At 46.8% G+C, this 27,848-nt stretch overlaps 2 protein-coding genes across 2 annotated transcripts in view; one reads left to right on the forward strand and one right to left on the reverse strand.

The window, feature by feature from the left end:
- The window catches only part of DHFR (dihydrofolate reductase), an 86,802-nt gene extending 79,038 nt beyond the window's left edge, over nucleotides 1-7,764 (reverse strand). Inside the window, exons 1-2 of the mRNA XM_077288372.1 lie at nucleotides 7,631-7,764; nucleotides 6,232-6,281 (exon numbers count right to left, since the gene is read on the reverse strand). Coding sequence (XP_077144487.1) covers nucleotides 6,232-6,281; nucleotides 7,631-7,722 — 142 coding nt within the window. The 5' untranslated portion in view covers nucleotides 7,723-7,764. The remainder of the gene's footprint in view (nucleotides 1-6,231; nucleotides 6,282-7,630) is intronic.
- Nucleotides 7,765-7,900: 136 nt separating this feature from the next.
- Nucleotides 7,901-27,848, forward strand: part of MSH3 (mutS homolog 3) — a 240,166-nt gene continuing 220,218 nt past the window's right edge. The window contains exons 1-7 of the mRNA XM_077288361.1: nucleotides 7,901-8,122; nucleotides 10,368-10,470; nucleotides 10,647-10,840; nucleotides 13,768-13,983; nucleotides 18,431-18,547; nucleotides 18,761-18,878; nucleotides 21,782-21,927. Of these exons, the coding sequence (XP_077144476.1) occupies nucleotides 7,901-8,122; nucleotides 10,368-10,470; nucleotides 10,647-10,840; nucleotides 13,768-13,983; nucleotides 18,431-18,547; nucleotides 18,761-18,878; nucleotides 21,782-21,927 (1,116 nt within the window). The remainder of the gene's footprint in view (nucleotides 8,123-10,367; nucleotides 10,471-10,646; nucleotides 10,841-13,767; nucleotides 13,984-18,430; nucleotides 18,548-18,760; nucleotides 18,879-21,781; nucleotides 21,928-27,848) is intronic.

Here is a 27,848-nt window from a genome sequence, read left to right on the forward strand (position 1 = left end):
CCTAAGATTCTGCTTAACTGCTGCGCGCACTGTGATCCCGAGACTTTGGAAATCCTCCCAATCTCCTAATGTGTCTGAATGGGTCAAGGAGATGACCAGCCTTCAAAATATGGAAGAATTGTCCGCCGAGGTTAACGGTTCAATGGAGAAATACCTGCAGGTCTGGAGTCCTTGGATTTTGTATATGGACTCTCAATCCTTCTTTTCTAAGCCATAAGGAAGATAGATTGAACAATACGGATTAGACAGACGTCATTATAGGGGTGCAAGTTGCCCCCTTCTATATCAGACTCCATGGTTCCTCCCCCTCCCTTTTTTTTTCCCATCCTTTCTCCTCCCCCATATTCCTCCTCTTAGTTTCATTCTTTCCGTTCGTGTTTATACCATTATTACTTGGAGTGACCTAGCTCCTCTTGTTTGGGTCGCTCGCTTTCAGAGGAGAATATATATAATATATATATATATATATATATATATATAACCAAAGGTCATACAGTCTCCCTGGATAGGGGATACCTACATCCACCATGGTGTTTTTTTTTTTTTTCAGATCTTGTTGGACTTGATTGAAAATGATTTTGACCTGAAAGTTATACTATTTCAGGACTTGTTGGTTACAGGTCTTGATATACAGTTGTATATGAGATTTCTTTTTGTACTCAATACTTTTTATGTTGTTGAATCCTTTGTTCCTTATTTGTTTTGAAGTTCTTTTCAATAAAAACCAGATTAAACATAAAAAAATTGTACAAATATTTTAAAAAAATAAACAAACAATATTTATTCCATCAATAAAATAAATATTTGAATAAAAAAAAAAAAATCTAAATAAAAGTACACATTTGGTATCACCGAATCCGTAACGACCCGCCCTATAATAATGTCCCACTAGTTAACAATAAAAACAAACAAAAAAACAAGCCAAAAAAACAAATGCTTTATCAGAACACCAAACAAAAAGTGGAATAACGGGCAATCAAAAAGGTGGATATAAATAAACAGTACTGCTGAAAACGTCATCTTGTCCCGCAAAAAACAGGCTGCCATATAGCTCCATCACCGGAAAAATAAAAAAAAGTTATAGCTCTTAGAATAAAGCGATGCAAACAATTTTTTATAGAAGTGTTTTTATTGTATAACAGCACCAAAACATAAAAAAATGATATAAATGAGGTATCACTTATCATACTGACCCGAAGAATAAAATTGCTTTATCAATTTTATCACACGCGGAACGGTGTAAACGCCCCCCCAAAAGAAATTCATGAATTGCTGGTTTTTGTTCATTCTGCCTCCCAAAAATCAGAATAAAAAGCGATCAAAAATGTAATGTGCCCAAAAATGGTACCAATAAAAACATCAACTCTACCCGCAAAAAACAAGACCTCACATGACTTTCCATATTTTGGCCCAAATTACAGCTCTCAAAATGTGTGATGCAAAAACATTTTTTTGCAAGAAAAAGCGTCTTTTAGTGTGTGACAGCTGCCAAACAAAAACCTGCTATAAAAACCCACTTTAAATAGTAAATCAAATTCCCCTTTATCACCCCCTTAGTTAGGGATAAAAATAAAAATGTATTTATTTTGGGGCTAAAGTTAGGGTTACGATTGGGATTAGGGGTGTGTTACAGTTAGGTTTGTGGTTAGGGTTATGGTTGGGGTTGGAGTTAGAATTGGGGGGTTTCCACTGTTTAGGCACCTCAGGGGCTCTCCAAACGTGACATGGCGTCTGATCTCACTTCCAGCCAATTTTGCATTGAAAAGTCAAACGGTGCTCCTTCCCTTCCGAGCTCTCCCGTGCCCCCAAACAGTTTACCTACATATATAGGGTATCAGCGTAACTTAGGACAAACTGTACAACTTTTGGGGTCCAATTTCTCCTGTTACCCTTGGTAAAATAAAACAAATTGGATCTGAAGTAAATTTTGTGAAAAAAAGTTAAATGTTCATTTTTATTTTTTTTTAAACATTCCCCCCCATATGTGGGGGAAAGCCACTGTTTGGGTGCTTGGCAGGGCTCAGAAGGGAGGGAGCACAGTTTGACTTTTGAACCCAAAATTGGCTGCAATCAATGGCGGGCACCATGTCACGTTTGGAGACCCCCTGATGTACCTAAACAGTGGAAAACCCCCAATTCTAACTTAAACCCTAATACAGCCCTACTCCAACCCGCCAACCGTAACCCCCACCAAACCCTAACAGAAAAATGGAAATACTTTAATTTTATAATTTTTTTTATATAACTAAGGGGGTGATAAAGAGGTCTTGAGTTACTATTTTTTTTTTATTGTGATCACTGTGACAGGGTCCATCACAGTGAACAAAATGAATCAATAGGACAAATCTATTGTTGCCGGCTGGCAGCTCTCAGCAGGCGCACTTCACCTGCCATTTCTTCCTGGAAAAAGATGTCGAGGGCCAGGGAACAGAGCTGGAGGGTCCAGAGAAACCGGGGCGGGGGGCTCAGGGGACCCCATTTCTCTCTCCTCCGTTATGCTAGATCATATCAGAGGAGAGAGAAATGAATGGGAAAACCAGACTTTTTTGGGGATTGCCGTTATTCTGTGAGACCGGGGATGGTAATGGCTGACACAAATCATGTTCTCCGGGGTCTTGGCTACAAAAAAGCAACGCTCAGGAATAAGTACCCCTAACTGCCACCTTTAAAAAGGTGTATCGGTGGTCGTTAAGGGGTTAATGAAGAGAGACAGGAGTTATTCTGAAGGTCATTGACAAGCGAGGTGAAAAAATTGCCCAGCTTTTAAGTGCCTAAGCTGTGGAAGTAGTGCATCTAAAAAAGATTGGTGAGTCAGCTGCCAAGAACAAGCAACAACCTGTGAAATTGGTGAGTGAGACCAAAGTCAGATGGAAGATGTCAGATCAGATGAGTGTTTTGTCTGTGGAAGTGCAAGTCATATGGCTCGCCAGTGTCCAAAGAGGTGGAGCTCTAAGGAATCTCCGAAACACCCCCGTCCCGAGAGAAAGCAGAAAGGAAACTGAGATGGGGGCCAGTAGAGTCCCATACTGGCCCCCCAGCAATTTCAGAGGTGTATTCTACCCCTCCCTCCAACATTTCTCAGTCAGAACGACATCCTAAAGGTCTCATGGGACCAGCACCACATGTATCAGCTTGTATCAATGTCCAGCCTTGCACTGTGTTGCTGGATAATGGATCTCAAGAATCCATCATTTTTGAGAGATGGTATAACAAATATGGTACTTATCAGATGTGCCCCTGCAACCACTATTTGGACTCGTTGAATGGGGTCTGAGTGAAAGCAGTTACCCCTACAAAGGATAAACATCTGTCACGCTACAGTTTCCAGAGACGATCGCTAGGGTAGAGAGTTGCCCATCATAGCCTTATTCTGTCCAGAAGCGGCAGAAGCGGACAAAGGCCGGGGAACAGTACCTGTTATAGTGGGGATGAACACAAACATCTTCCATACTCTGGCTCAGTGGTGTCGAGAAACTGGAGGTGATAGATATCAGCAGACTTTAGGAGTTCACCCAGTATGTCTGGCTGCGTATGACAAGATGAAGAAAAGAGGTAGCTACGTCCAGAACATTTCAACTCGTTTTGAAGGTAATGACTAGAAGAAAAGCGATCCGTGAGAAGCGAAATGATGACCCATACTAGGGCCTTCTCATTGGATGAATAAGAAATGGGTCTTGAGAAAGAAGTGGAGCAACACATTCGGCTGAATGATGAAAAGTCGTTTCGAAAGAGATCCCGAAGGTTGGCTCGAGCAGATCTTGAGGACGTCAGACAGCACATATGGTGCTTACTGGACACTGGAGTCATCGGAGTGTCCAATAGCTCGCACGCATCTCCTATTGTGGTTGCTCGGAAGAAAACTGGGGCTATCTGGATGTGTATGGATTATTGCACTCAAAAGCACACAGTACCCGACCAGTACACTGTGCCTATGATTGACAAAGCCTTAGATCGGCTGCACTGCAGCCAGTGGTTCTCAGTATTAGATCTCTGGAGTGGACACTACCAGATACTCATGACTTAGGGTACTGTCACACAGTGCCATTTTGATCGCTACGACGGTACGATTCGTGACGTTCTAGCGATATCGTTACGATATCGCAGTGTCTGACACGCAGCAGCGATCAGGGACCCTGCTGAGAATCGTACGTCGTAGCAGATCGTTTGGAACTTTCTTTCGTCGCTTGATCACCCGCTGACATCGCTGGATCGTTGTGTGTGACACCGATCCAGCGATGTGTTCGCTTGTAACCAGGGTAAACATCGGGTAACTAAGCGCAGGGCCGCGCTTAGTAACCCGATGTTTACCCTGGTTACCAGCGTAAACGTAAAAAAAACAAACAGTACATACTCACATTCCGGTGTCTGTCCTCCGGCGTCTCAGCTTCTCTGCACTGTGAGCGCCTGCCGGCCGGAAAGCGAGCACAGCGGTGACGTCACCGCTCTGCTTTCCGGCTATGGTGCTTACACAGTGGAGAGAAGCAGAACGCCGGGGGACAGACACCGGAATGTAAGTATGTACTGTTTTTTTTTTTTACGTTTACGCTGGTAACCAGGGTAAACATCGGGTTACTAAGCGCGGCCCTGCGCTTAGTAACCCGATGTTTACCCTGGTTACCCGGGGACTTCGGCATCGCTCCAGCGCCGTGATTGCAAAGTGTGACCGCAGTCTACGACGCTGGAGCGATCATACGACGCTGCGACGTCATGGATCGTGCCGTCGTAGCGATGAAAATGGCACTGTGTGACGGTACCCTAAGGCTAGGGTCACATTGCGTTTGTGGCTGAGCGCTAACGGACAGCGTTGCACAGGGAAATTAACGCCGTGCAACGCGTCCGTTAGCGCTCCCATTGCCCGCAATGTTAAAGCGCATTGCTAGCGCGTGTCATTTTCGGCACGCGCTAGCGATGTGCCGGTCTTTAGTAGCGCGCCTCGGACGCTGCTTGCAGCGTCCGCGGCGCGCTCGAGGTCCGTTCCCCGCTCTCGCAGATCGGGGATCTGCACTAGCAGGGACGTTTAAAGCGACCCCGAAAAAGACATTGCATTAGCGCAATCCGTTAGCGCTTAGCGCTAAACGGTTTGCCCTAACGCAATGTGACCCTAGCCTAAGGAGGATCAAGAGAAGACTGCTTTTATTTCTTCCATCAGGTTCTATCAATCCAGAGGGTGCTTCAGGGAGTGACTGGTGCCCCAGCAACCTTCCAGAGGGGCATGGATAAACTGAGGGGGGATATGAACTTTCGTGAAGTTCTGGACACCTTGTAAGAGCACAACAAGAGGTTATTCAAGGTGTTGGGTTGACTAGAAGAAGCTGGACTAAAACTGTCCCTGAACAAGTGCAGTTTCTGCCAAAAGGCCATAAAGTATGTGGGAAACATTGTCAGCCGAGAAGGTATCTCTACAGACCCTTCAAAAGGAGAAGATGTGATGGAATGGCCCAACCCACCAAATTGGGGGAGCTCAGATCTTTTCTAGGGTTCTGTGGGTACTACAGAATTTTCGTGCCACAGGATTCTAAGATAGCCAAGCTTTCAACAGCTCTAATCCAAGGGTATCCACCTTCACGAGGGACAACTTGCGCTAAGAAGCCCGCAACCAAGGCCTGCTTCAAGGTGAATGAACCCTTCAGAGAAAGATGGACACCAGCGTGTGATGAGTTGGGTAAATGTACCGAGAGATTAAGGGTCAAAACTGGGAAGTTCGTACACAACTGGCGCTTCCCACTCGATTCTGAAAGGTGGTTATGAAAGCACTGCATGACAACCATGGACATCTGGGTGTTGAGAAGACTACTAGTCTTGCTTTAGTAGGCACGCTCAAGCATCTCTAGAATAATCTGGAGATGACCAAATGATTTGCAAAAGTTATATGACAATGAGGGGAAAAAAAAAATTGATAGAGGGGCGTAGAAATGCAGTCTGTGAGATACACCACATCTTTCACACTGGCATTCCTAGACTGCCCATAGGAAGGAGCTAAAGCAGGATATCCGGAATGGATATTGCTTCATTTATTTTTTGTATAAACTAGTATTTCTATCTACATGGGGGCATTGTAGCTGCCACACATTGCATAAATCAGAAAGTAAGATTATCTCCCTGCAAAGTAATAACTAGTTAGTAAAGTTATAATAAGTAATGATCACAGGGTCAAAATACAGTAATAAAAAGGATTCTTGTCTTTGAAAAGTGCTGACATGCGCTGGATCTCGATGTGCAGGGACAAGTTACCTTCAGCTGTAGGGGTCATAGTCAGCCTCTGGAAATGCTTAAATTCATTCCTGAAAACAAAAAGGAAACCAACGTTAAAGACTCCTGGATGAAATACAGTTCTCATAGCCAGTGCAACCATTATAAAGCCAGTACAACCAGTAGAATGTGTGAAAGCAACGAGAAGAACGCCCAGTGCTGGTTATAGTTTAACATAATGCTGCTGTGGCGGTGTATAACGATCAGTCACTCTCCCATCCGTCCCCAGTAGTTCTACTGCAGGACATACACGTGTATGTGGTCTGTGTGCTGCCTTCAGCGTGCGCCAACACATGATGCCACTGCCGCGTCACCAGCAAGCCAAAGTCATCTGCAGCCCACTGACTGGCCGGCGGCGTGTCTGAGGACGCACATCCAGAGAAATTGGTGTTGGAGGGCTCCACTCCCACATGGGCCCGCCAATCATTACACCTCCAGCTGTAAGCTAGGGATCTGGTGCAGCGGGAGAAAAGTGTCAGCGAGGGAAGAGGGAGCTGGGGGCAGACCGCGGCGGGGCCACAGAGTGCGTGGGGGCTGGGGCACAGACCATGGAGGGGTGCGGCAGCAGAGGCCAGGCATAGACCATGGAGGGGTGAGGCCGCAGAGGCCAGGCATAGACCATGGAGGGGTGCGGCCGCAGAGGCCAGGCATAGACCATGGAGGGGTGCGGCCGCAGAGGCCGGGCACAGACTGCGGGGGGGGGGGGGGGGGGGCTGCAGGGGCCGGGCACAGACTGCGGGGGGGGGCCGCAGAGGCCGGGCACAGACTGCAGGGGGGGGGCCGCAGAGGCCGGGCACAGACTGCGGGGGGGGGGGGGGGGGCCGCAGAGGCCGGGCACAGATTGCGGGGGGGGGCTGTTGGGGCCGCAGAGGCCGGGCACAGACTGCGGGGGGGGGGCCGCAGAGGCCGGACACAAACTGGGGGGGGGGGCCGCAGAGGCCGGGCACAGACTGCGGGGGGGGGGGGGGGGGGCTGGGGGGGCCGCGGAGGCCAGACACAAACTGGGGGGGGGGGTGTTTGTTGGGGGCCGCAGAGGCCGGGCACAGACTGCGGGGGGGGGGGGGGGCCGCAGAGGCCAGACACAGACTTGGGGGAGGGGGGGGGCCGGGCCGCAGAGGCCGGACACAAACTGGGGGGGGGGGGGGGGGTCGCGGAGGCCGGGCATAGACCGCGGTTGGGGGCGCAGAGGCCGGGCTCGGACTGCGAGGGGGGGGGGGGGCACATACCGAGGGGGGCCGCAGGTAGTGACATGGGGACTTCTGCCCCAGGCCGGGTGTGACAGGAGACAATGTGACGGCTGCAGAAGTCTGCACACTTGGTGCAATGTGTGGGATGATGGGGGCCACGCGTGACAATGCGGCACGATACACACTCCACGTACCTCAGGAGAGGCCACGGTAACGTCCCCGCCTTCCCGATGCCCTGGCCCGGAGGACACACGGCCACAACGGAGTTCAGCAACAGATTCCTCATCCCGGGGCCGTCACTGATGAATCTCCCGCGCAGTGCGCGTGTGTCAGGAGCTACCGGTAGGAGGAGCTTGTGCGGACGGAACTACAAGTCCCAGAAGGCAATAACACCAGGGTTTACGTTTCGCGCCATTACTAGGCCCCGCCCAATGAACTTTTAATACGCACAGTAGCCCCTTACAATGCCGCCCCCTGTCTCCCCCAGCCAATCAGCGCTCATCACCGGGGCAGTGGGCGTGGTCTGGTCCCTCCAGTGCAGCTGCTGTCATCCAGGACTTGGAAGCTGTAACATGCGGCGGCAGAAGCCAGGCGGCTCCCGGGGCTCGGGCCTAGCGCAGCCGGTCATCAGCCACTTCTTCAGGCCTCGGGGCGGTGATCGGTCACTGACAGCCGGGTGTGCTCAGGTCAGGGCGCTGTGGTGTGTGGGCTCAGTGACAGCCCGTGCATGGCTGCTGCACCTGGGGGTCCGTCCCTGCACTGTCACTGGTTTCTTATGTATATTGGGGACATACACTATTTGTGTCCTAGATGTCACCCCAACAATCACATGCAGTAAGATAAGGGGGTCTCCGGCAGGTAGAGTCACCGCCTGGCCATATGCAGTAAGATAAGGGGGTCTCTGGCAGGGAGAGTCGCCGCCTGGCCATATGCAGTAAGATAAGGGGGTCTCCGGCAGGTAGAGTCACCGCCTGGCCATATGCAGTAAGATAAGGGGGTCTCCGGCAGGTAGAGTCACCGCCTGGCCATATGCAGTAAGATAAGGGGGTCTCCGGCAGGTAGAAGTCACCGCCTGGCCATATGCAGTAAGATAAGGGGGTCTCCGGCAGGTAGAGTCGCCGCCTGGCCATATGCAGTAAGATAAGGGGGTCTCCGGCAGGTAGAGTCGCCGCCTGGCCATATGCAGTAAGATAAGGGGGTCTCCGGCAGGTAGAGTCGCCGCCTGGCCATATGCAGTAAGATAAGGGGGTCTCTGGCAGGTAGAGTCGCCGCCTGGCCATATGCAGTAAGATAAGGGGGTCTCCGGCAGGTAGAGTCACCGCCTGGCCATATGCAGTAAGATAAGGGGGTCTCCGGCAGGTAGAGTCGCCGCCTGGCCACATGCAGTAAGATAAGGGGGTCTCTGGCAGGTAGAGTCACCCCCTGGCCACAGCGTAACCCCCATGTTGTGCCCGATCACTGGGATCCCCACAAATTCACAGAGCGAGGCATTAGAGTTCCTAAAGTCACCCATAACTTCCACTTACCGGAATGCCCCTTTATTGGGTGGTGTAAGAAATAACAACCAAAGCCCCTCTCTTCTGGGGCAGCGCCATCCTCCGTACTCAGTACTGTGCCCCACCATAGGTCAGAGCATCAGTTTTAGGGTTCACTCACACGAGCGTGTACAGTGGACGCATGTGATCTGATTATCAGGCCGCATTCAGACCGATATTCATCACTGGGGCTGAAATCGGCTGAGACCCTCCCATTCAAGTCTATGAATATCAGCCTGTACTCTGATGTCATCTGAGTGCAGTCTGACGTCTGTGGACGCACACAATGGAGACGTTTTCTGCTCCATCTTCTCTCTTGGGCTACCGTTCTCTTGTCTGAGGGCGTCCGATCACCCCGAGCTTACTGTCGGATCAGCGTTTGATTAAGGCGTCATTACCATAATCGATTCTCTTGGACGTCAGTCAAAAGCGCCAACAATCAAGAGCGGGGGAGCAGATGAGGTCTGACCGCTGCCCGAGGGCTCATTCAGACGTCAGTTTTTCACATCCAGGATGTATTTGTGTTTTTCAGTATGGAGCTACTCACACGTCCATTTTCTCCCTTTTTTTGTTGATTGCGTAGTCTGCACAGTATCATGGAGGCATAACCAGTATTGATCCGAGTGCCGAATCATATTTGGGTGTGTGAAAAAAATCGGACAATTCTCGGATGCCATCTGTGTGTGTTTTTCATAAATTGCCAGAAAGGTGGTGAAACGTTTTATTTTTTTCTTCATCTGGGAAAAAAACTGATGAAACCGGGCTAAACATGGCTTAAACTCCACAACACTGTAAATAAAAAAAAAAATTCAATATACCAGAATAGTTTTGTTTTTTTTCACTCCCATAAGTGCAATAAAAACATTGGATGTTCTCCAAAATGGTTCCAAGAAGTAAATGACGGCTCACCAGACAAGAACCTTCTCATCCAGAGAGATAAACGCAAAAGCTACAAGTCTCAGAAAAGGCAGCGACAAAGTTCAATTAAATTCAGACATTTGTTTAAGCACAGAAGTATATAAAAAATATTACCGGGTCATTTTCAACACACAATTAACTACCATGAACAAATGGAAAAAAAATAAAGTAAATGATGTTTTTTCATTCCAATCTGCACCTGAAAAGGAAAAAATAAGTTACGGCTCTTGGAGGAAGGGGAGTAAAAAATAGAAAATTGGCCCAGTCGGAAAGGGGTTAAATTCTGCCAGTTATCAGTCTGGTGTATTCATGAGGGAGGTGTTCTCGCCCGTCAGGGACGGGTGACCTTGTACGTATATACAGGACAGTCCGGCACCGGCGGGAGCTCCGCTGTGGCCGCAGGTTGGGCTGACAGACCCGCTCTATTATGTCTTTATGTGGTATCGTACTACCAACAATATGTGATTATCGTCCCCAGGTGGCGAATTCCTGCATATCCCAAGATGATGAACCCACCGCGAAAAGGAGAAGAAGCCACCAGGAAGGTGAGGGGAGTGCTGGCTTGGCTTTAGAAAAGAAAGGTAAGCTCCCATTTTAGAACTTCTAATACCTTGTGAATGACCCCCCCCCCCCCCCCAACTCCACACATTTTGGGGGCAGTTGTAGAGTAGATACACCACTTCACATTTCCACTTTCTGAGCTCCGTTATGTTTTCAGACACCAATTACATTAGATTTTGTGTCAATTTTATTTCAGAGCAAATAATCTGTGGTAAATCCATCATCTCCAGCCTCACGCTGCACAAATTACGAGCATTTTCCAGTGTTTCTGAAAAGCAGAACAGTGATAGTCCTGGCATAAGCGTGCCGGAGAGCGTAACCCTTTCTGCCGACATTGAGTTAGTGAAGACAGAAAGCAAAAGTGAAGAAGTAAAGTCTCCGGTTCCCGGGGTAAGGGAATGATGAGTTTGAGTTTTTTTGTGACCTACAAAACCTTTTATTATTCATTGCCTGGTAATATTGTGGGGATTTCCGACCTCTGGACCACCCATATGCTACAAATGTCTGGGCAGTCCACATTTTACTCTACACTGACGTTCTAAGACATCAGTGGCAGAGTAAGCAGCTATAGGGCCAGGAAGCCGGCTCCACATAGCCAGATTCCCCACAGAGAAGTCAGACATGGTTTATTGGCATTATTTCATCTACAGGGTAGCCTAAAACATGACAAAATAAGTAATAATTCTTTATTATTACATGATAGCATATACGGTAATAAATACAAGATGATATGTAAGCAACCCCCTAAAAATAGCACACGAAAGTCTCATAGAAAACTGCTCACAAAAATCCCATCAAGCCCACAACGTGATCACAAAAATCCCATCAAGCCCACAGGATAGAGATTCCGTTAATATCAAATAACAGCCGTCACATAAGGGTCTGCTGTGCACATAGTGGTAAGCTTTGCTATATTTTGCCTGAATTGTATGTCACGTGGGGCTACATTATAGCAGTATACGACCTGCTCTGCACCTAATAGAGCTAATTTAGGCTATCTGCTTTATCTTATATGCCTCCTCCGCTGTGCTGAATAACCCCATAGCACTGTTTACCCGCTACATAATTACAGAGGCATGGTAATTAGTGCCTCTTTCATTTTAGTAACTATATATGTGCGCACATTACCCTATACGGTCTATCCTGAATATATTTGATATTCTATTGTGTATGTATCTTTTTAATAATCTTCTTTAAATAAAATTTGCACTTTGTTATATTCTAAAAATTCGAGTAAACTCTTTTATATTCTCCTCATTTTGAAGTATTTATGGAGTTCGAATTAATTTATATATGGTGGATTGCTACTTAGCATTTTCACCGTATAGTATTCATGATGCATTTGGGTTTTTTCGTTTGCACAATTAGTAAGGTAGATTTCTGTGGACTTGATTAGGAAGGCGTACAGATGAAAACTGAGCAGACATACTGACACGCGTTTCGCTGCTTCATCAGGAGAGAATACTAAAGTGAACCAAAGCTCATAAATAATCTTCTGGAAAATATCATAACTAATGGCTCGCAGCACAGGTAACGCTGATGCCGCCTACCATTTTCTTCGTACAGGGGTGCGAGTAGAGTGAATGCCATTGTCCATTATCGCATTTCCACCAAAAAACTGACAAATTCCGTTTCGGGGGCTCCAGCGTTACCACCGTGCATGCGCGTCTCTCATGATCAAGTAATATTGAATAAGCCAACAGATTAATAGGTAGGTGGAAAATAAATATGTATAACATGATTTAATCAAGATTCCCCAATAGAAAATATGACAGTCGTGATTACAAAACATATTCATTCAGTAACCTGCATGTAGAAAATAGAATATCACACTAGGAATATCATTTACCGTATATACTATAATAACAAATGCGTATTTCACACATGAATATATAGACCAGTACAAAAAATGAGTCTGACGATCGCGCTGCCGTACTTGATAAAAAAAAAAACCCAGATGTTCTTTCCTATCAGGTGTGGAGATATGGGGTCGGTGGGCGCCCAGGTCCGCTAGCCAAAACCGCATGGACCCGGGATCGTCCCTCCGAACCCCTGCTCTCTTTTTAACGTGGGCCTAACGCGACTCAGACAACACAGGGTGAAGGTAAAACATTGTGGCAATGCTTTATTGAACCACAAAACAGGCAGATAACACGTAGCACAGTCCCAGCAAAGTACCCCAAGATGGTGCACATTAGAGTCTCACCCTTTCGCTGATTCGTCGGGATAATGGCAGCTGTTACTTCAGGGTCGACTACCCCACCTGTGGCACACACACACAGAGAGGAGGTAAAGACAAGCATAGGAAGATGACTGTCCATTCAGGTACATGGGCAGTTGACCCGAGGGTCATAACCTGTCTTCTAACCTCTCCATGGAGCCAGGCGACCGGCGGGTCCCAATCCTGGCTTTCTCCAAACGTATCCATGGTTCAGTAATGATCAATGGAGCAGATCTGTATCCTTCCAACCTGGGTCAAAAACCCCTAGGTTGTTCCCTGTAGAATGATAGACATGTGTCCCTTGTGATGGAGCCATGATGATCCTTGAAGACTATTCTAGAAGGAGAATGCCATCCTGACTCTGTAATATGCAGAATCAGACAGTTGCTTTAAAAAATGCATTCCCAGAAAAATCCCCTATTGTTTAATTTAGTTTTTTAATTTTATTGTTTGTTTTTAAAATTTCTATTAACTTAAACACCAACCGAATTGTATTTTTTTTTCATCTCCTCTTTCAAAGAATAGAATAAAAAATGATCAAAAAGCCATATGTACCCCAGAACAATACCAATAATAGGGTTATTTCATCCTACAAAAGAAAGGCCTCATAGTTCCATCAGCTTCAAAATAAAAACAGGCCTGATCACTAGACTGTGCTCACATTGAGTATCTGCAGCTGATTTTTCTGTACCAAAAAACTAGAGCGTCGGCAGGAAAAATACTGAGTAAAATTTGCAAATAAAACCATACAAAAATGCACATTTTTTATCAATTCATTTCAAAGGGTGAAAAAAGCTGCAAAAATAATAAAATAATTGACATCCTGCAGATAAAAAAATGCTTTGATGGTTCAAATCTGCAAGGAAAAGATAAACGGCGTGTGCACCAGATCCAGAAATCTCCGTCACTTGCTGGTGCTGTAAGGTGCAGGGGTTTTTATTTTTACCCTTGAGAAAAAATACAGCAAAAACACAACATGTGAACAAGTTCTGAAGCCTCTAAAATAAAAATGTACAAGTGTCAAAAAAGGTAAAAAATGAAGTCTCTGCAATTTAGACTGCGTTATTCTCAATAACTTTATGTGGTTTTCTTACAGGCAGAAAAAGTCATCTTCAAGACGCCAACTACATGTCCTTCTTCCAGAAATCAAGAACAAGCTTCAAGTTCAGAACCAAGAAACCCCAACCGCAGAACTAAAAGTGTTTACACCCCTCTGGAGGAGCAGTACTTGGAAATAAAGGAGAAGTATAAGGACGCTATTTTGTGTGTTGAATGTGGTTACAAATACCGTTTCTTCGGAGAAGATGCTGAGGTCAGTGAGACTCCTGTGTGGTCACCTGTGAGGGGCTGATGACTTTGGGTTTGAGCACATGGCCTTGTCGCCGGCTGTTTGTTTGATTGTTTGTATGGATAAAATAGTGACCGGTTTCCAAGGTTCTTACATACGTGAAATGGTTAAAAGACATTACAAAAGATGGAACATGTGCAAAGCAAATCGTTTTTACATTGCAATGCATATTTTCTTTCTAACATCTTATTTATTCTGCTCACTTATACAGTAGTGTTCAAAATAATAGCAGTCCAATATGACTATCCAGATTAATCACTGTTTTTGATATAAATGATATCACCACATGTCAAACAATATATCAGTTGGTGCAGTAGATTCTTAGAAAACCACCAGACTCCGCATTCATGATCTGCATGTTTTTGATTATGTGCATTAGAATAATTAATTGAAAGGGGTGTATTCAATATAACAGCTGTGTGGAGTTCAGTTAGGTCAATTATTCTGTGAAGAAGCAGGTGTTAATCAGGTGGCCCTTATTGAAGGGTGAAGCCAGGACATGTTGTACATCCATTTCTCCTTGAAAGCCTGAGAAATATTCGTTGTTTGAGACATTGCTGAGAAGAACAGCACGCTTTCATTAAAAAGTTAATTGGAGAGGGTAAAACTTATATGGTGCAGGCAATGATAGGCCGTTACGCTAAAATGATCTCCAATGCTTTAAAATGGAAAGCCAAACCAGAGAGACGTGGAAGAAAAGGGAAGACTACCATTCAAATGGATGGAAGAATATCCAGAATCACAAAGGCTCAGCCAATGATCTGCTCCAGGATGATCAATGACAGCCTCAAGTTACCTGTGAGTACTGTGATGTTAGAGGAGGCCTGTGTGAAGCTAATCTCTTATCAAGAAGTCCCGGCAAAGTCCCACTGTTAAAAAAGACATGTACTGAAGCCAAAGAACACATCAACTGGCCTAAAGAAAAATGGAGAAACATTTTGCGGACTGATGAAAGTAAAATTGTTCTTTTTGGGTCCAAGGGCCGCAGACCGTTCGTCAGACGACTCCCAAACTCTGCATTGAAGCCACAGTACACTCTGGAGACAGTGAGGCATGGTGGTGCCAGCATCATGATGTGGGCATGTTTCTCTTACTCTGGTGCCGGACCTATTTAACACATACCAGGGATCATGGACCAGTTTGCATATATTACAATACTTGAAGAGGTCATGTTGCCTTACACTGAAGAGGATATGTCCTTGAATTGGGCGTTTCAACAAAACAGCGAAGATAAACACACCAGTAAACAAGCAAAATCTTGGTTCCAGTCCAACAAAACTGAGGTTGAGTGGCCAGTCCAATCCCTGGACCTTAATCCAATAGAACATTTGTGGGGTGATATTAAAAATGCTGTTTCAGAGCCAACAAATGCCCAGAAATTGTGGGATGTAGTCCGAGCATCCTGGGCTGGAATAACAGGTGACAGGGGCCAGAAGTTGGTTGACTCTATGCAACATAGATATGAAGCAGTTCTAAAAAAACTGTATGTAACAACTATTAGGTTAGTGATTCACAGGAATGCTAAATCCACAACAAATAGTACATATTGTGAGTTTGTAAAGATAAATGCAGACACCAGTTTTTAGAACAGCTCAATGTTCATTTTTTTGTTGATTTCTGTAAAATAGTTCTAAATTATCTACATTTCTCTTCATGTTTTGAATTAGACAACAGTGTGCAATGTTCCCAATGCCGGAAATTAAAACTAGTACAAAGATTTTGTGATTAACTTGTGTTTTTAAACGCACTGCTCTCATTTTGAACACTACTGTATATCCATCATGTTCGGCAGTTCTTTACAGACATTGTCCTCACTGTCCCCATTGGAGCTCACAATGTAGTTTCAGTATGTCTTTGGAATGTGGTAGGAAACTGAAGAACCCGGAGGAAACCTACACGAACACGGGGAGAACATACAAACTCCTTGTAGATGTTGTCCTTGGTGGGATTTGAACCCCGGACTAAACCCCGGACTGCAAGGCTGCAGTGCTAACCACTGAGCCACCGTGCTGCCCCTCAGTCCAACGAGCATCTTTGCAGAGTGGACCGTTCTGATACCTTGTATGCACATTTCTTATTTCCTTAGGGTGTCTTCACACTGGGGTTTTTTTTTTTTTTTGCTTTTTAAAGTATCAGAAAAAAAATCTGTGGCTGCGCTTGACAGCCCCAGCTGCTCTCCTGACCGTTTAGACCCATCATCACCCGGCTATTGCCTCACAGAGAGCGGGTACTGACGGGCGCCCAAAACTGCAGCTTCAGGAACCTTCCGCTTTAACTTCTGATGTCGGAGATAGGCAGTGGCATTTAAGAGGTTAAACTGCAGTGATCATAGCTTAGTTTGTTTGCTGCTGTTTGAAAGAGATGACGCCTGTATAACCCAGGTGTCCCCCGCCATGTGTGGAGACCCCCTAGAAGAAAGCAACGAGGAAGGGATTATCTGCCAACCACCACGACGACGAATAAATATAGAGTGACGCTCGGAAACCTCCGGTGTCCTCGAGTTTGAGTAAATTAATAGAAAAAATGTTACAAACTAGAACCGCAAAAAAGGCATAAAAACAAGGTCTTTATTAACGGAACATCTTCATAAAAATGGATAAAGGAATACAGGGAAAAAAATCTTACATGACAGTCTTGCGTGTTTCTTCCTGCTAAGAAGCCTTCGTCCTAGCCACGCTAAGTTTGTACTTCCCAGCAGCAAGCGTTGCTTTATAGCTCCGTAAGTGATGGACGCGATCAGACCCGTCTGTCCGACATGACCCTTATGGAGTCATTCAAAACTCATCTACGAAAAAACAAGCCGTCATATGGCAGTGTGGAGGGAAAAGTAAGAAAAGCAATATCTCTTGGCACAAGCCCAAATACGACCTAATGTCCAGACCTTAAAGGGTTATTAGCGTAGAGCGTAGTATGGCCGTTCTCATTTACCGTAAGTGGGTGTTCTTACATGAAAGTTGTATCCCATCCAGATGACGGGGGATCACTTTCTGACCTCTGTGGCCCCACTGATCTCCAGAATGAAGAACCCCAGCTGAGTGGAGCGGCGGTCGATCCTGTGCACATCTGCTCCATTCATTCTATTAGGAGCGCCAAAGTTCAGCTAAGTGCTGCTCTCCGCGCTCTCTGGCACTCTTGTGAATACGGAATAACTTTTAAACTTGAGGAATCTGTCTGCAGGTTTTGCTATGTAATCTGAGGGCAGAATGACGTAGGGACTGAGACACTGATTTCTAGGATGTGTCACTTATTAGGCTGTCTGTTGTTGTTTCAGTACAATTAATGTTTTATCGGCAGTAGATAATTTCTGCTGGACTACAGCTCCTGTGCCTCCTAGTCCAACCACACCTCCTCCTCTGATTTGCAGCTTACGGTCACTATACGGTGTACACAGAAAGCTGTGGTGTGGGCGGGGGCCAGCTTTTGAGCTCTGCTGCAAGCTACATCTAAATTCTGATTGTATCGCAACTGCTGCACCGAATAAGCTAAGTGACACATAACTGGAATAGGGGTCTTTGTTCCTACTGTCTGTTGCTCTCAGATTTTAAGATTTCCTTTAAAAGTCCTTTGAGCCACTCCATCACCATAGTGTGCCATATATGTTATGTTGGTGCTTGGTTCATTTTTCTTACTATAGGCTGTGATGTGTATTTTGGTAATGAGTAGTTTGCATGTTTAATGCAGCATCAATAGTAAAAAGATCTAATGTTAAAAATAATTTAAAAAAAATAAAAAATCATTATATTCTTACCTTCCGGCGCCTTTCCCGCTCCTCGCGACGCTCCGGTCCCAAGAATGCATTTCGGCAATGACCGGACATGATGTAGCGGTCTCACGAGATAATGACGTAGCTGTCTCGCTACATCATCACGTGTTATTGCCGCAATGCATTCTTGGGACCGTAGCGTCGCGAGGAGCATCGCTAAACGCCTGGGCTGGATCCGGGGAATGTGAGTATATAACTATTTTTTATTTTAATTATTTTTTTTAACAGGGATATGGTGCCCACATTGCTATATACTATGTGGGTTGTGCAATATACTACGTGGGCTGTGCAATATACTACGTGGGCTGTGCTATATACTACGTGGGCTGTGCTATATACTACGTGGGCTGTGTTATATACTACGTGGGCTGTTATATACTACGTGGGCTGTGCTGTATACTACGTGGGCTGTGCTGTATACTACGTGGCTGGGCAATATACTACATGGGCTGTGTTATATACTGCGTGGGCTGTGCTATATGCTACTATAAATATTCTAGAATACCCTATGCGTTAGACTCGGGCCATCATCTAGTATATCTATGAGCTACTATATGTTTATCGAGCCGCACTATGTGATATGATCTGATATGGGATCTGGCCATGTTCACCTCTTTGTGAAATATTCTGCTTTGTAACCTCTTACAGATCGCAGCCCGAGAGCTGAACATTTATTGCCACCTAGACCACAACTTTATGACGGCGAGTATTCCCACCCACAGGTTGTTCGTCCATGTCAGGCGTCTCGTGGCAAAAGGATTTAAAGTAAGTTTATGTGTTCTATGTTATCGGGACGTTTCCATTCTAGTCATTATTACATAAAATGCAGATGAAGCCAATGACCGATCTGGACGTTGGCGTTGAGATTATTTAGGCACCATGGAGAAGTCATGTTAGCATGTCATCCTATGGTTCTCCACCAGATGGCAGTAGAAGATTGCTATGAATTTCTTCTCGTTTTCATCTATTTTATTTCAGGTTGGAGTTGTGAAACAAACAGAGACAGCAGCGCTGAAGGCGGCCGGAGACAACAAGCATTCTTTATTTACGAGGCAGCTCACAGCCTTGTACACAAAGTCAACGCTCATTGGAGAAGATATCCTTTTACTTAAACTTTACTTAGGGTGTTTGTTCACTGCCATTGACCTAAGTGCATTGCCCCAAACGTTAATGGGAATCTGTCAACAGGATTTTAGGACACAAAGCATTTATATTGCATCTCTTTCAAAGACAAGTCCTGCAATAACTATTCATGACCGGTCCACTCCTCCATTACTGAGAAATTAGTATTTAAATTGATATGAAAATGAGACTGAAGAGCTATAGTAGATTTGAAGCCTCTGTCACTCCAGCTCTATTCCCCATCTAGCCCCATCTCCTCTATTCCCCACCCAGCGTCGCCTCCTCTATTCCCCGCCGAGCATCGCCTCCTCTATTCCCCGCCCAGCATCGCCCCTCTATTCCCCGCTGAGCAATGCCTCCTCTATTCCACGCCCAGCATCGCCTCCTCTATTCCCTGCCCAGCATCGCCTCCTCTATTCCCTGCCCAGCATCGCCCCTCTATTCCCCGCCCAGCATCGACTCCTCTATTCCCCGCCCAGCATCGCTTCCTCTATTCCCCGTCCAGCATCGCTTCCTCTATTCCCCGTCCAGCATCGCTTCCTCTATTCCCCGCCCAGCATCGCCTCCTCTATTCCCCGCCCAGCATTGCCTCCTCTATTCCCTGCCGATCATGACTTCCTCTATTCCCCGCCCAGCATCGCCTCCTCTATTCCCCACCCAGCATCGCCTCCTCTATTCCCCGCCCAGCATTGCCTCCTCTATTCCCCACCCAGCATCGCCTCCTCTATTCCCCGCCCAGCATTGCCTCCTCTATTCCCTGCCGATCATGACCTCCTCTATTCCCCGCCAAGCATCGCCTCCTCTATTCCCTGCCGATCATGACCTCCTCTATTCCCCGCCAAGCATCGCTCTCCTCTATTCCCCGCCGAGCATCGCCTCCTCTATTCCCCACCGAGCATTACCTCCTCTTTTACCCGCCCAGCATCGCTTCCTCTATTCCCCGCTGATCATGACCTCCTCTATTCCCCGCGGAGCATCGCCTCCTCTATTCCTCGCTGTGCATTGTCTCCTCTATTCCCCGCCCAGCATCGCCTCCTCTGTTCCCCTCCTAACATCGCCTCCTCTATTCCCTGCCGATCATGGCCTCCTCTATTTCCTGCCCAGCATAGTCTCCTCTATTCCCCGCCGAGCATCATCTATTCCCCGCCGAGCATTGCCTCCTCTATTCCCCTCCCAGCATCGCCTCCTGTATTCTCTGACGATCATCGCTTCCTCTATTCCATGCCGAACATTGCCTCCTCTATTCCTCTCCCAGCATCGCTTCCTCTGTTCCCCGCCAAGCATCGCCTCCTCTATTCCCCTCCCAGCATCGCCTTCTCTATTTCCTGCCCAGCATCGTCTCTTCGATTCCCCGCCCAGCATCGTTTCCTCTATTCCCAGCCGAGCATTGCCTCCTCTTTTCCCCTCCCAGCATCGCCTCCTCTATTCCCCTCCCAGGATCGCCTCCTCTATTCCCTGCCAAGCATCGCTTCCTCTATTCCCCGCCGAGCATCGCCTCCTCTATTCCCCGCCGAGCATTGCCTCCTCTATTCCCCTCCCAGCATCGCCTCCTCTATTCCCTGCCGATCTGGCCTCCTTTAGTCCCCGCCGAGCATCGCCTCCTCTATTCCCCGCCCAACATCACCTCCTCTATTCCCCGCCTAGCATCGCTTCCTCTATTCGCCGCCGGGCATCGCCTCCTCTATTCCCCTCCCAGCATCGCCTCCTCTATTCCCTGCCGAGCATCGCCTCCTGTAGTCCCCGCCGAGCATCGCCTCCTCTATTCTCTGCCGATCATCGCCTCCTCTATTCCCCTCCTCAGCATCGCCTCCTCTATTCTGCGCCCAGCATCGCCTCCTCTATTCCCTGCCGATCATGGCCTCCTATAGTCCCTGCCCAGCATGGCCTCCTCTAGTCCCCGCCCAGCATCGCCTCCTTTAGTCCCCGCCCAGCAGGAGGAGGTGGCCCTTGGCAGGGAATAGAGCTGGAGTGATAGATCTACAAGAGCTCTTCAGTCTCATTAGCATATAAATTAAAATACTGATTTTTCAGCAAAGAAGGAATGGACTGACCATGTAAAGGTATTACTGGACATGTCTTTGAAAGAGCATGCACTTATGTATCCTCGAGGAGTGGTGAAATGCAACTAACAGATTCCCTTTAAAGGGATTCACCTCTGAGGGTAGTATATTGTGTGTATGCCATGGTCAGACAGGTTTTTATATGTTATAGGGAGCCTTTAAGCAAAAAAAAAATTACCAGCAATACATTAATCTTTAGGGTAAGTTCTGTTTTAAACATATGTGGCTCGATGTGTGGCTGCAGGGAAAAATTAAAGTTATATTCGCTCCCTTCAAGTCATCTGGTCGGCCTGGGACTTGGGTTAGTCACCTTTCACTACATAGCGTGCTCACTGTAATCGCTCACACCTCCTCGACTGACATCCTACTCTGCACAAACAGGCTGTCAGTCATAGGCATAATGCCCTACACGCGCACTTAAAAACACATGTTTGAAAGAGTATTTACCCTCAGATTACCTCTATGCTTGCTGGTAAATAACTTTTTTTTTCTGTTGTTGCTGAAAGGCTCCTTTTTAAGCTAAGAGGAGAAAACTGTCTGACCATGGTGTACACACAGGTATTTTGGTACGAACATTCCCACATGGAAATTTTGGAACATATCTTTGAGAGGTGAGTCAGCCCCTCTTCACAGTTCAAACTAAGCACATTAGCTTGTGGGGGATATAGCCCCTATTATAACCATTTTTTTATTTTATTTTTTATAGGGGCTGAATCCCCTACCAGGCTATGTGTTTAGTGTGTACTGTCAGTTTGGAATGAGACACTTCTTCCTTTAAGTCACTTGTCTTTACTTTTTTTTCCTGAGCTGATCATAAATGTGAGCCCGTTGATGGACATTGATGATTCTCTAGAGGCTGAGACCATCCTTACTGACACCCCAAGCAGCTACCTTCTATGTATTTCTGAAACGCAGGAAAAGTCAAAAACTAAGAAAACTGATGAGATTGTATTTGGTCTGATGGTAAGAATTATTATTATTACTATTATATTTCATTTTTTACATAAATTTTTAGAAACTGCAATCTCTGACCTCAGAGAGGTGATGTTCACAAAATACATTAATTTACGCCATCTGTATATGTGACTTATGTACCGTATGTGTGAGGTTCAGGGATATTCCAGTCCCCATAAGTGATCATCTGTTGGCTGGATTGGGGAATTTGTGTCCCCATTATTTCCTGGTCAGGACTGTTGTACGGAGGAACAATTGCCAAATTCCTCCTGCCAATCAATTTTAAATCTATGGCACTTGGGTTCGCAGAAATGTAACAAAGCAGGAAACCAGAATACCGCTTAAGTCGTGAGTCTCCTGATAGGCCGAATAAATATTTGATACATTTCCTTTTTTTGGATGTCTTTCTATGGAGGTATTGGGTGGTTTGGGGCGATATGAGCTCTTTTCCTGTTTCAAGATTTGTGATGAAAATTAAGAATTTGAACATTTAAAAAATCCAATGTTAAGTGTATATGTTCCTTATAATGCAAACCTCGGCTTCTGCAGAACCTCATTTTGAGGGGTAAAATGCAGATTCCCTTTATCCTTGAATATATTTAAGACATATGTCTGCAGCACTGTATAAAACACCTGGATGCTGCTTAAAGGGGTCGTTTCATTGTTATCAGGAGCCCGCCACCTATTTGCTGAGGGGTATTACGCTCATGATTGACAGTTTGGACTTGCAGCTTGGTTATTCTTCTGGTCTGAACTGTGCACTCTCCAATGCTGCAAGCTGCAGTTATCCGACTAGCTTAATAACAGCGCTTGCAGGCTCTAGAGAAGGAGAGCATGTAGGTTCTGGGCTCCTTGCCTAGGAGAAGGACCTCCTTTTGATATCCAGTAGAAGTGGCCTGTAATCTAAGCAACAGACAGGAAGCTATAAAATGAAAAATTCCTTCATTCTTAAAAAATTGAATTTCTCTATCGCTTTATTTGAGGACACAAGAAACCATGGTTGTATGCTGCTGCCACTAGGATGCTGACACTATGCACAAAAAAGTTAGCTCCTCCTCTGCAGTATACACCCCACCGACTGGCACTAGGTTAATCAGTTTAGCTTAGTGTCAGTAGGAGGTGGACACGGGTCTTTCACTAGACCCATATCTACCTCTGTTTTCGTCGTTTTCCAGTAACGTGTCCCTTTTTTATTTTTTAGATGGATCTCCTTTACTTCTGGGGGGATACAGTGTGAACAGTCACAACTGTACTCCCACGTAGAGACTACGAGTACGACGTGTACTGCCACCCCCTCATACGTTTATCCGGCAGGACCTCAACCCCTAACACGGAAGAGTGTTTGGGTGATCCAAATTTTGGTCCTGGCCCCCATATTCTACTCACTCGCCAGCCAGAGCCTGTCGGTTTCAGGAGGCATGGACGTCCCACAATACAGGAGGCTTGGACGTCTAATAATGGACTTGTCTTCAGGATGGAGAGGTACATCTTTCTCCCTTTCCATCAGGTTCCGGTCTAGAGGCAACAGAGGGAAAGATTCAGATAAAGAAGAAAATAAACCAGAAGATATGGGTGAAGAAAATAAATAAGGATTGTCCTGCCCCCCTAGGGTTCCTTTATTAGAATGGGGTTCCTTTATTAGAATGAGGTTCTTTATTAGACTCAGTGCAGGGTTTGTTTCCTAGGGCTTTGTATTCCAGAATAGACCTTTTTGGTCTATACCAAGCCCTGTCCCCCTTCTTTACCTCCAGCTGGTTTGGTGGTGCAGGGTTACCTTTGGGTAATCTCTGGGCCTCCGTGCCGCCCTCCCCGTTTTGGGGGTTGTCTTTTCTACTCTAGGCCCCGGCTTCAGCGCGGCCTAGTTCTCAGCGGTTAGCTCCGCCCACTTCTCTTGGCCTCTGGGCAAGCCTCCTCTCCCTGTCTCTGGTGGGTGGCTCCGCTCCCAGTGGTAGCTCCACCCCCTTATGGGATCTTCTGGCGGGCTTTTTCCCGTCCGTCGCTGTCACACCTCCTCTCCCTGTCTCCAGCGGTTAGCTCCGCCATCCAGCGGTTAGCTCCACCCCTTTCAGATCTCAATGAAGCAGGCTTTTTTGCATCTTTCCCCCCTCCTCTCTTCTTAGTGGAGCGAAATCTGCGTGCGCTTTTCCTCTCTGCGTGCCGTTCTCCTCTTCCCTGTGTGTCACCATTGCCGGCACTTGGACACGGATGGTGGCTTCTTTCTGCATGGATCTTGGCATCTCTCCCTGCATCCCTACTTGCTCCTGGTGCCCCTCTACAGCCTGGAAGCAGTCTTCAGGATCGGCATCTTACTGTGATTAGCTCTGCTCTGCAGACTGACACTCTCCTCCTCATTTTCTTCTATGTCCCCTAATCTTCTGTCATTAGTTAGTGGGTCTCCTTCTTACCATGCCTAATCCTAAGGGGGAGCGCTATCACCCTCCTACTTCCTCTTCTGCTCTTGTCAAGCACTTTGTTTGCTCTTCATGCAAATTTTTTTCAGGTCAGTCCTCTCCCTTCTGTCAGGACTGCAGCAGCCACCCCGCGACTGCTACCCAGGAGTCCCCTACTGCCCCAGGAGAGAGTGGTGCCCCTATCCCAGTGTGGGCTACCTCTGTGTCGCAATCTGTGACGGACTTCACCAGGGTGTCGCCCACCCTGCTATCCTTTCTTGACAGAGGGCCCACTCCTGTCTCTGCCATTACTAGCGGATCGCAGGACTCTCCGGCTGTGCCTACCAACATGGGCCGTAATAGATCTAGGCAGTAGCGTTTTACTAGTTCTTTCTCCCGCTTTCTCTCTCCCCCTGGCCTCTCCCGGTGGACAACTTCCCTATCCTCTTCTCCGGAGTCAGCCGTGGCGGTTTCAGATGTACTGTCTAAAGATTACTCAGACCTGGATTCTGGTTGAGCCTCTAATATATGAGAGACGTGGTACAAAAACACATTTTGACTGTCAACCAGACCTTTAACTTTAAGGATACCGCTACGGAAACTCGCAGAACAGGCGGTTTAGTTTAGACAGTCGAGACCAGCTCCTAAGTTCTTTGCCCCTCATAGGGAATTTGAGGAGGTACTTTCCAGGAAACAGGACAACCCGACCAGACACTTCCAAAGAGGGAATCGCCTTGCCATCCTATATCCCTTCTCCCCTGAGCTTACTGCGAACTGGACCGCTACTCCGACTGTGGACCCTCCGATTTCCAGACTGTCCACCAACATGCCTCAAGGATACCAATGACAGTCTCATAGAGTCATTTGCAAGGTCAGCCTTTGAAGCGGCCGCTTCTACATTGTGCCCTGCCTTTGCCTCCATCTGGGTGGCAAAGTCTGTAGCCGCATGGGCTAAGCAGCTCCGTCAGGGCATTCTTTCTGGACCCCGACTGGAGGAATTGACCGACCTCACAGACCAAATTGCTCATGCAGGGAAGTACATGGTATCTGCCTTCCTGGACTCTGCTGCATGTGCTGTCCGGGCGTTCAGTAATATAGTGGCCATCCGAAGGACCATTTGGCTTAAGGCGTGGCAAGCGGATTTCTCCTCAAAGTCCCTTACCAACTTGCCTTTCCAGGGCTCTCGTCTGTTTGGCTCCAAGCAGGATCAAATTATAAAGGAGGTCAGCGGAGGTACGAGCTCTCTCCTTTCTCAGGCCAAACCTCACCATTCTCCTTTGATGCGCGAGTTCGGTATTTTCGGCCCCTTCACCGTTTCCCTTCGGAGGAGTTCTCCCACTAAGAGAAGTTACAGGCTAGTCAGATTAGGCAAAAGGTTTTCTTTTAAATCCTCGTTCTCCGGGCCTTCCCGTAATGTGCAGGGTAGATTCCCCAGGACCAGTCCTGACAGATTTTCCTCCGCATGACCCATCCTGGATCTAAGATTACTGAACAAAAGGAGTTTTTCTGTGACATTTCAGGATGGAGTCTCTTCGTTCAGTAATTGCTTCCTTTGAACCATAGGAGTTACTGTTCTCTATGGAAGCCTTTATCCATGCCCTTATTTCCTAGGGCATCAGAGACTACTGCGTTTTGCGGTGAGCAGGACCATTTTCAGTTTGTCACATTCCCTTTCTTGCTCACAATCACTCCCAGGTTCTTCACAAAGATCATGGCAGCGGTTTTGCCCATTCTGCAATCAGAGGTCCAGTGCTCTTCCTGTACCTTGACGACATTCTCATCATGGCTCTGTCCTTTTATTAGGCCCAGGAAAGCCTGTCTATCGTTCTTGAATTACTGTCTCAAGGGATGCCCGTCTCTCTATTAGCACCGGATTGGCCCAGAAGGTCTTGTTTCACAGAAGTCGTCAGTCTTCTCGCGGACGCCCACTGGAGGCTCCCAGACAGACTGGATCTTCTTTCCAAAGGGCCGATCTTTCACCAGAATTCTTGATGGAGCATGCCGTGCCCCTGTACCGGACTCCTGTGGACCCCTGGGACCTTCCAATAACTCCTGGAGGCCCTTGGAGTTCGACTTTGAGCCACTTCGAGAAGGCTCTCTGTCTTGGATGGTGGTTTTTCTTGTGGCTATCACCTCCATAAGTCATGTCTCGAAGTTGGCTGCTGTTTCCTGTCGCCTGCCTTTTTTCTAGTTCTTCACCAGGATAAGGTGGCTTTGCGATCTAATACCTTCTTTCCTTACCAGCTTGGTGTTCGCCTTTCACCTAAATGACAATATTATCCTCCCTTTTCGTCCAGCTATGTCTCATTCTCCTTAGCGTTCTCTGATCAGGTTAGACCTGGTCAGGGCGACGCGGGTCTATCTGGCTACGGCCGCCCCCCTTTCGGAAGACAGACTCTTTCTAGGCCATTCCTGAGGGTGCGCATAGAGGAACTGCCCTCCTGGGCAATGATTGGTCGTTCGATCCGGACGGCAATTTGGAGGCTTACTGGGTCAGAACAGAGAGCTTTCTCCTGGGTTTAAGGGCACTCTACCCCAGCAGTGGGCGCCTCCTGGCGGTACACCATAGAGCCTCTACCCTGCATCTCTGCAGGGTCTATACCTGTGCTTCGGTGGATGCCAGCCCTAGGTAGAAGGATCTTGCAGGCGGCAGTGGTTGGTTGTCTGACCTGGAATGGAGTTTTTTGCTGCTCCCATCCTCTGACTGCTTTGGGACATCCCATGGTTTTCCTGTGTCCCCCAATGAAGCGATGGAGAAAACAGGATTTTTGGTTACTCACCATAAAATCTGTTTCTCGGTGACTTCATTGGGGGACACAGTATCCTCCCAAGTTTAACAGCTCTGATTACTGTATTATATTGTTACAGTTTGAGTTTGTGTGTGTTCTTTATTTTTTACATGTTTCTTCTCCTACTGCTTTCTCACTAACTGATTATAATAATAATCTCTTTATATTGTGTCCACATATTCCGCAACGATTTACAGTTTTATGTTTTTGCACACATTATCATCACTGTCCCCAATGGGTCTCACAATCTAAATTCCCTATCAGTATGTCTTTGGAATGTGGGAGAAAACCAGAGAACCCGGAGGAAACCCACGCAAACACTGGGAGAATATACAAACTCCTTGCAGATATTGTCCTTGGTGGGATTTGAACCCAGAACTCCAGCGCTGCAAGGCTGCAGTGCTAACCACTGAGCCACCGTGCTGCCCACCTGATCCACCTAGTGCCTGTCGGTGGAGTGTACACTGCTGAGGAGGAGCTAACTTTTTTTGTGCATAGTGTCGGCCTCCTGGTGACAGCAGCATACACCCATGGATTCCTGTGTCCCCTAATGAAGCGATAGAGAAACAGATTTTATGGCGAGTAACCAAAAATCCTGTTTTCTCGTTTTTACAATCAATTGCAATTTTACCCTTTTAAATCCCTTTTTGCCAAAGCAAGTTTTATTCTTACTGATATTTTTCAAATCTGAAATGTGTCAATTTATGTGTTAAGTCTGGATTGCTTCTGATATCCCAGTGATTCTGAGTTT

The sequence above is a fragment of the Ranitomeya variabilis genome, chromosome 1 (assembly GCF_051348905.1).
Source record: "Ranitomeya variabilis isolate aRanVar5 chromosome 1, aRanVar5.hap1, whole genome shotgun sequence".
Classification (NCBI taxonomy): Eukaryota; Metazoa; Chordata; class Amphibia; order Anura; family Dendrobatidae; genus Ranitomeya; species Ranitomeya variabilis.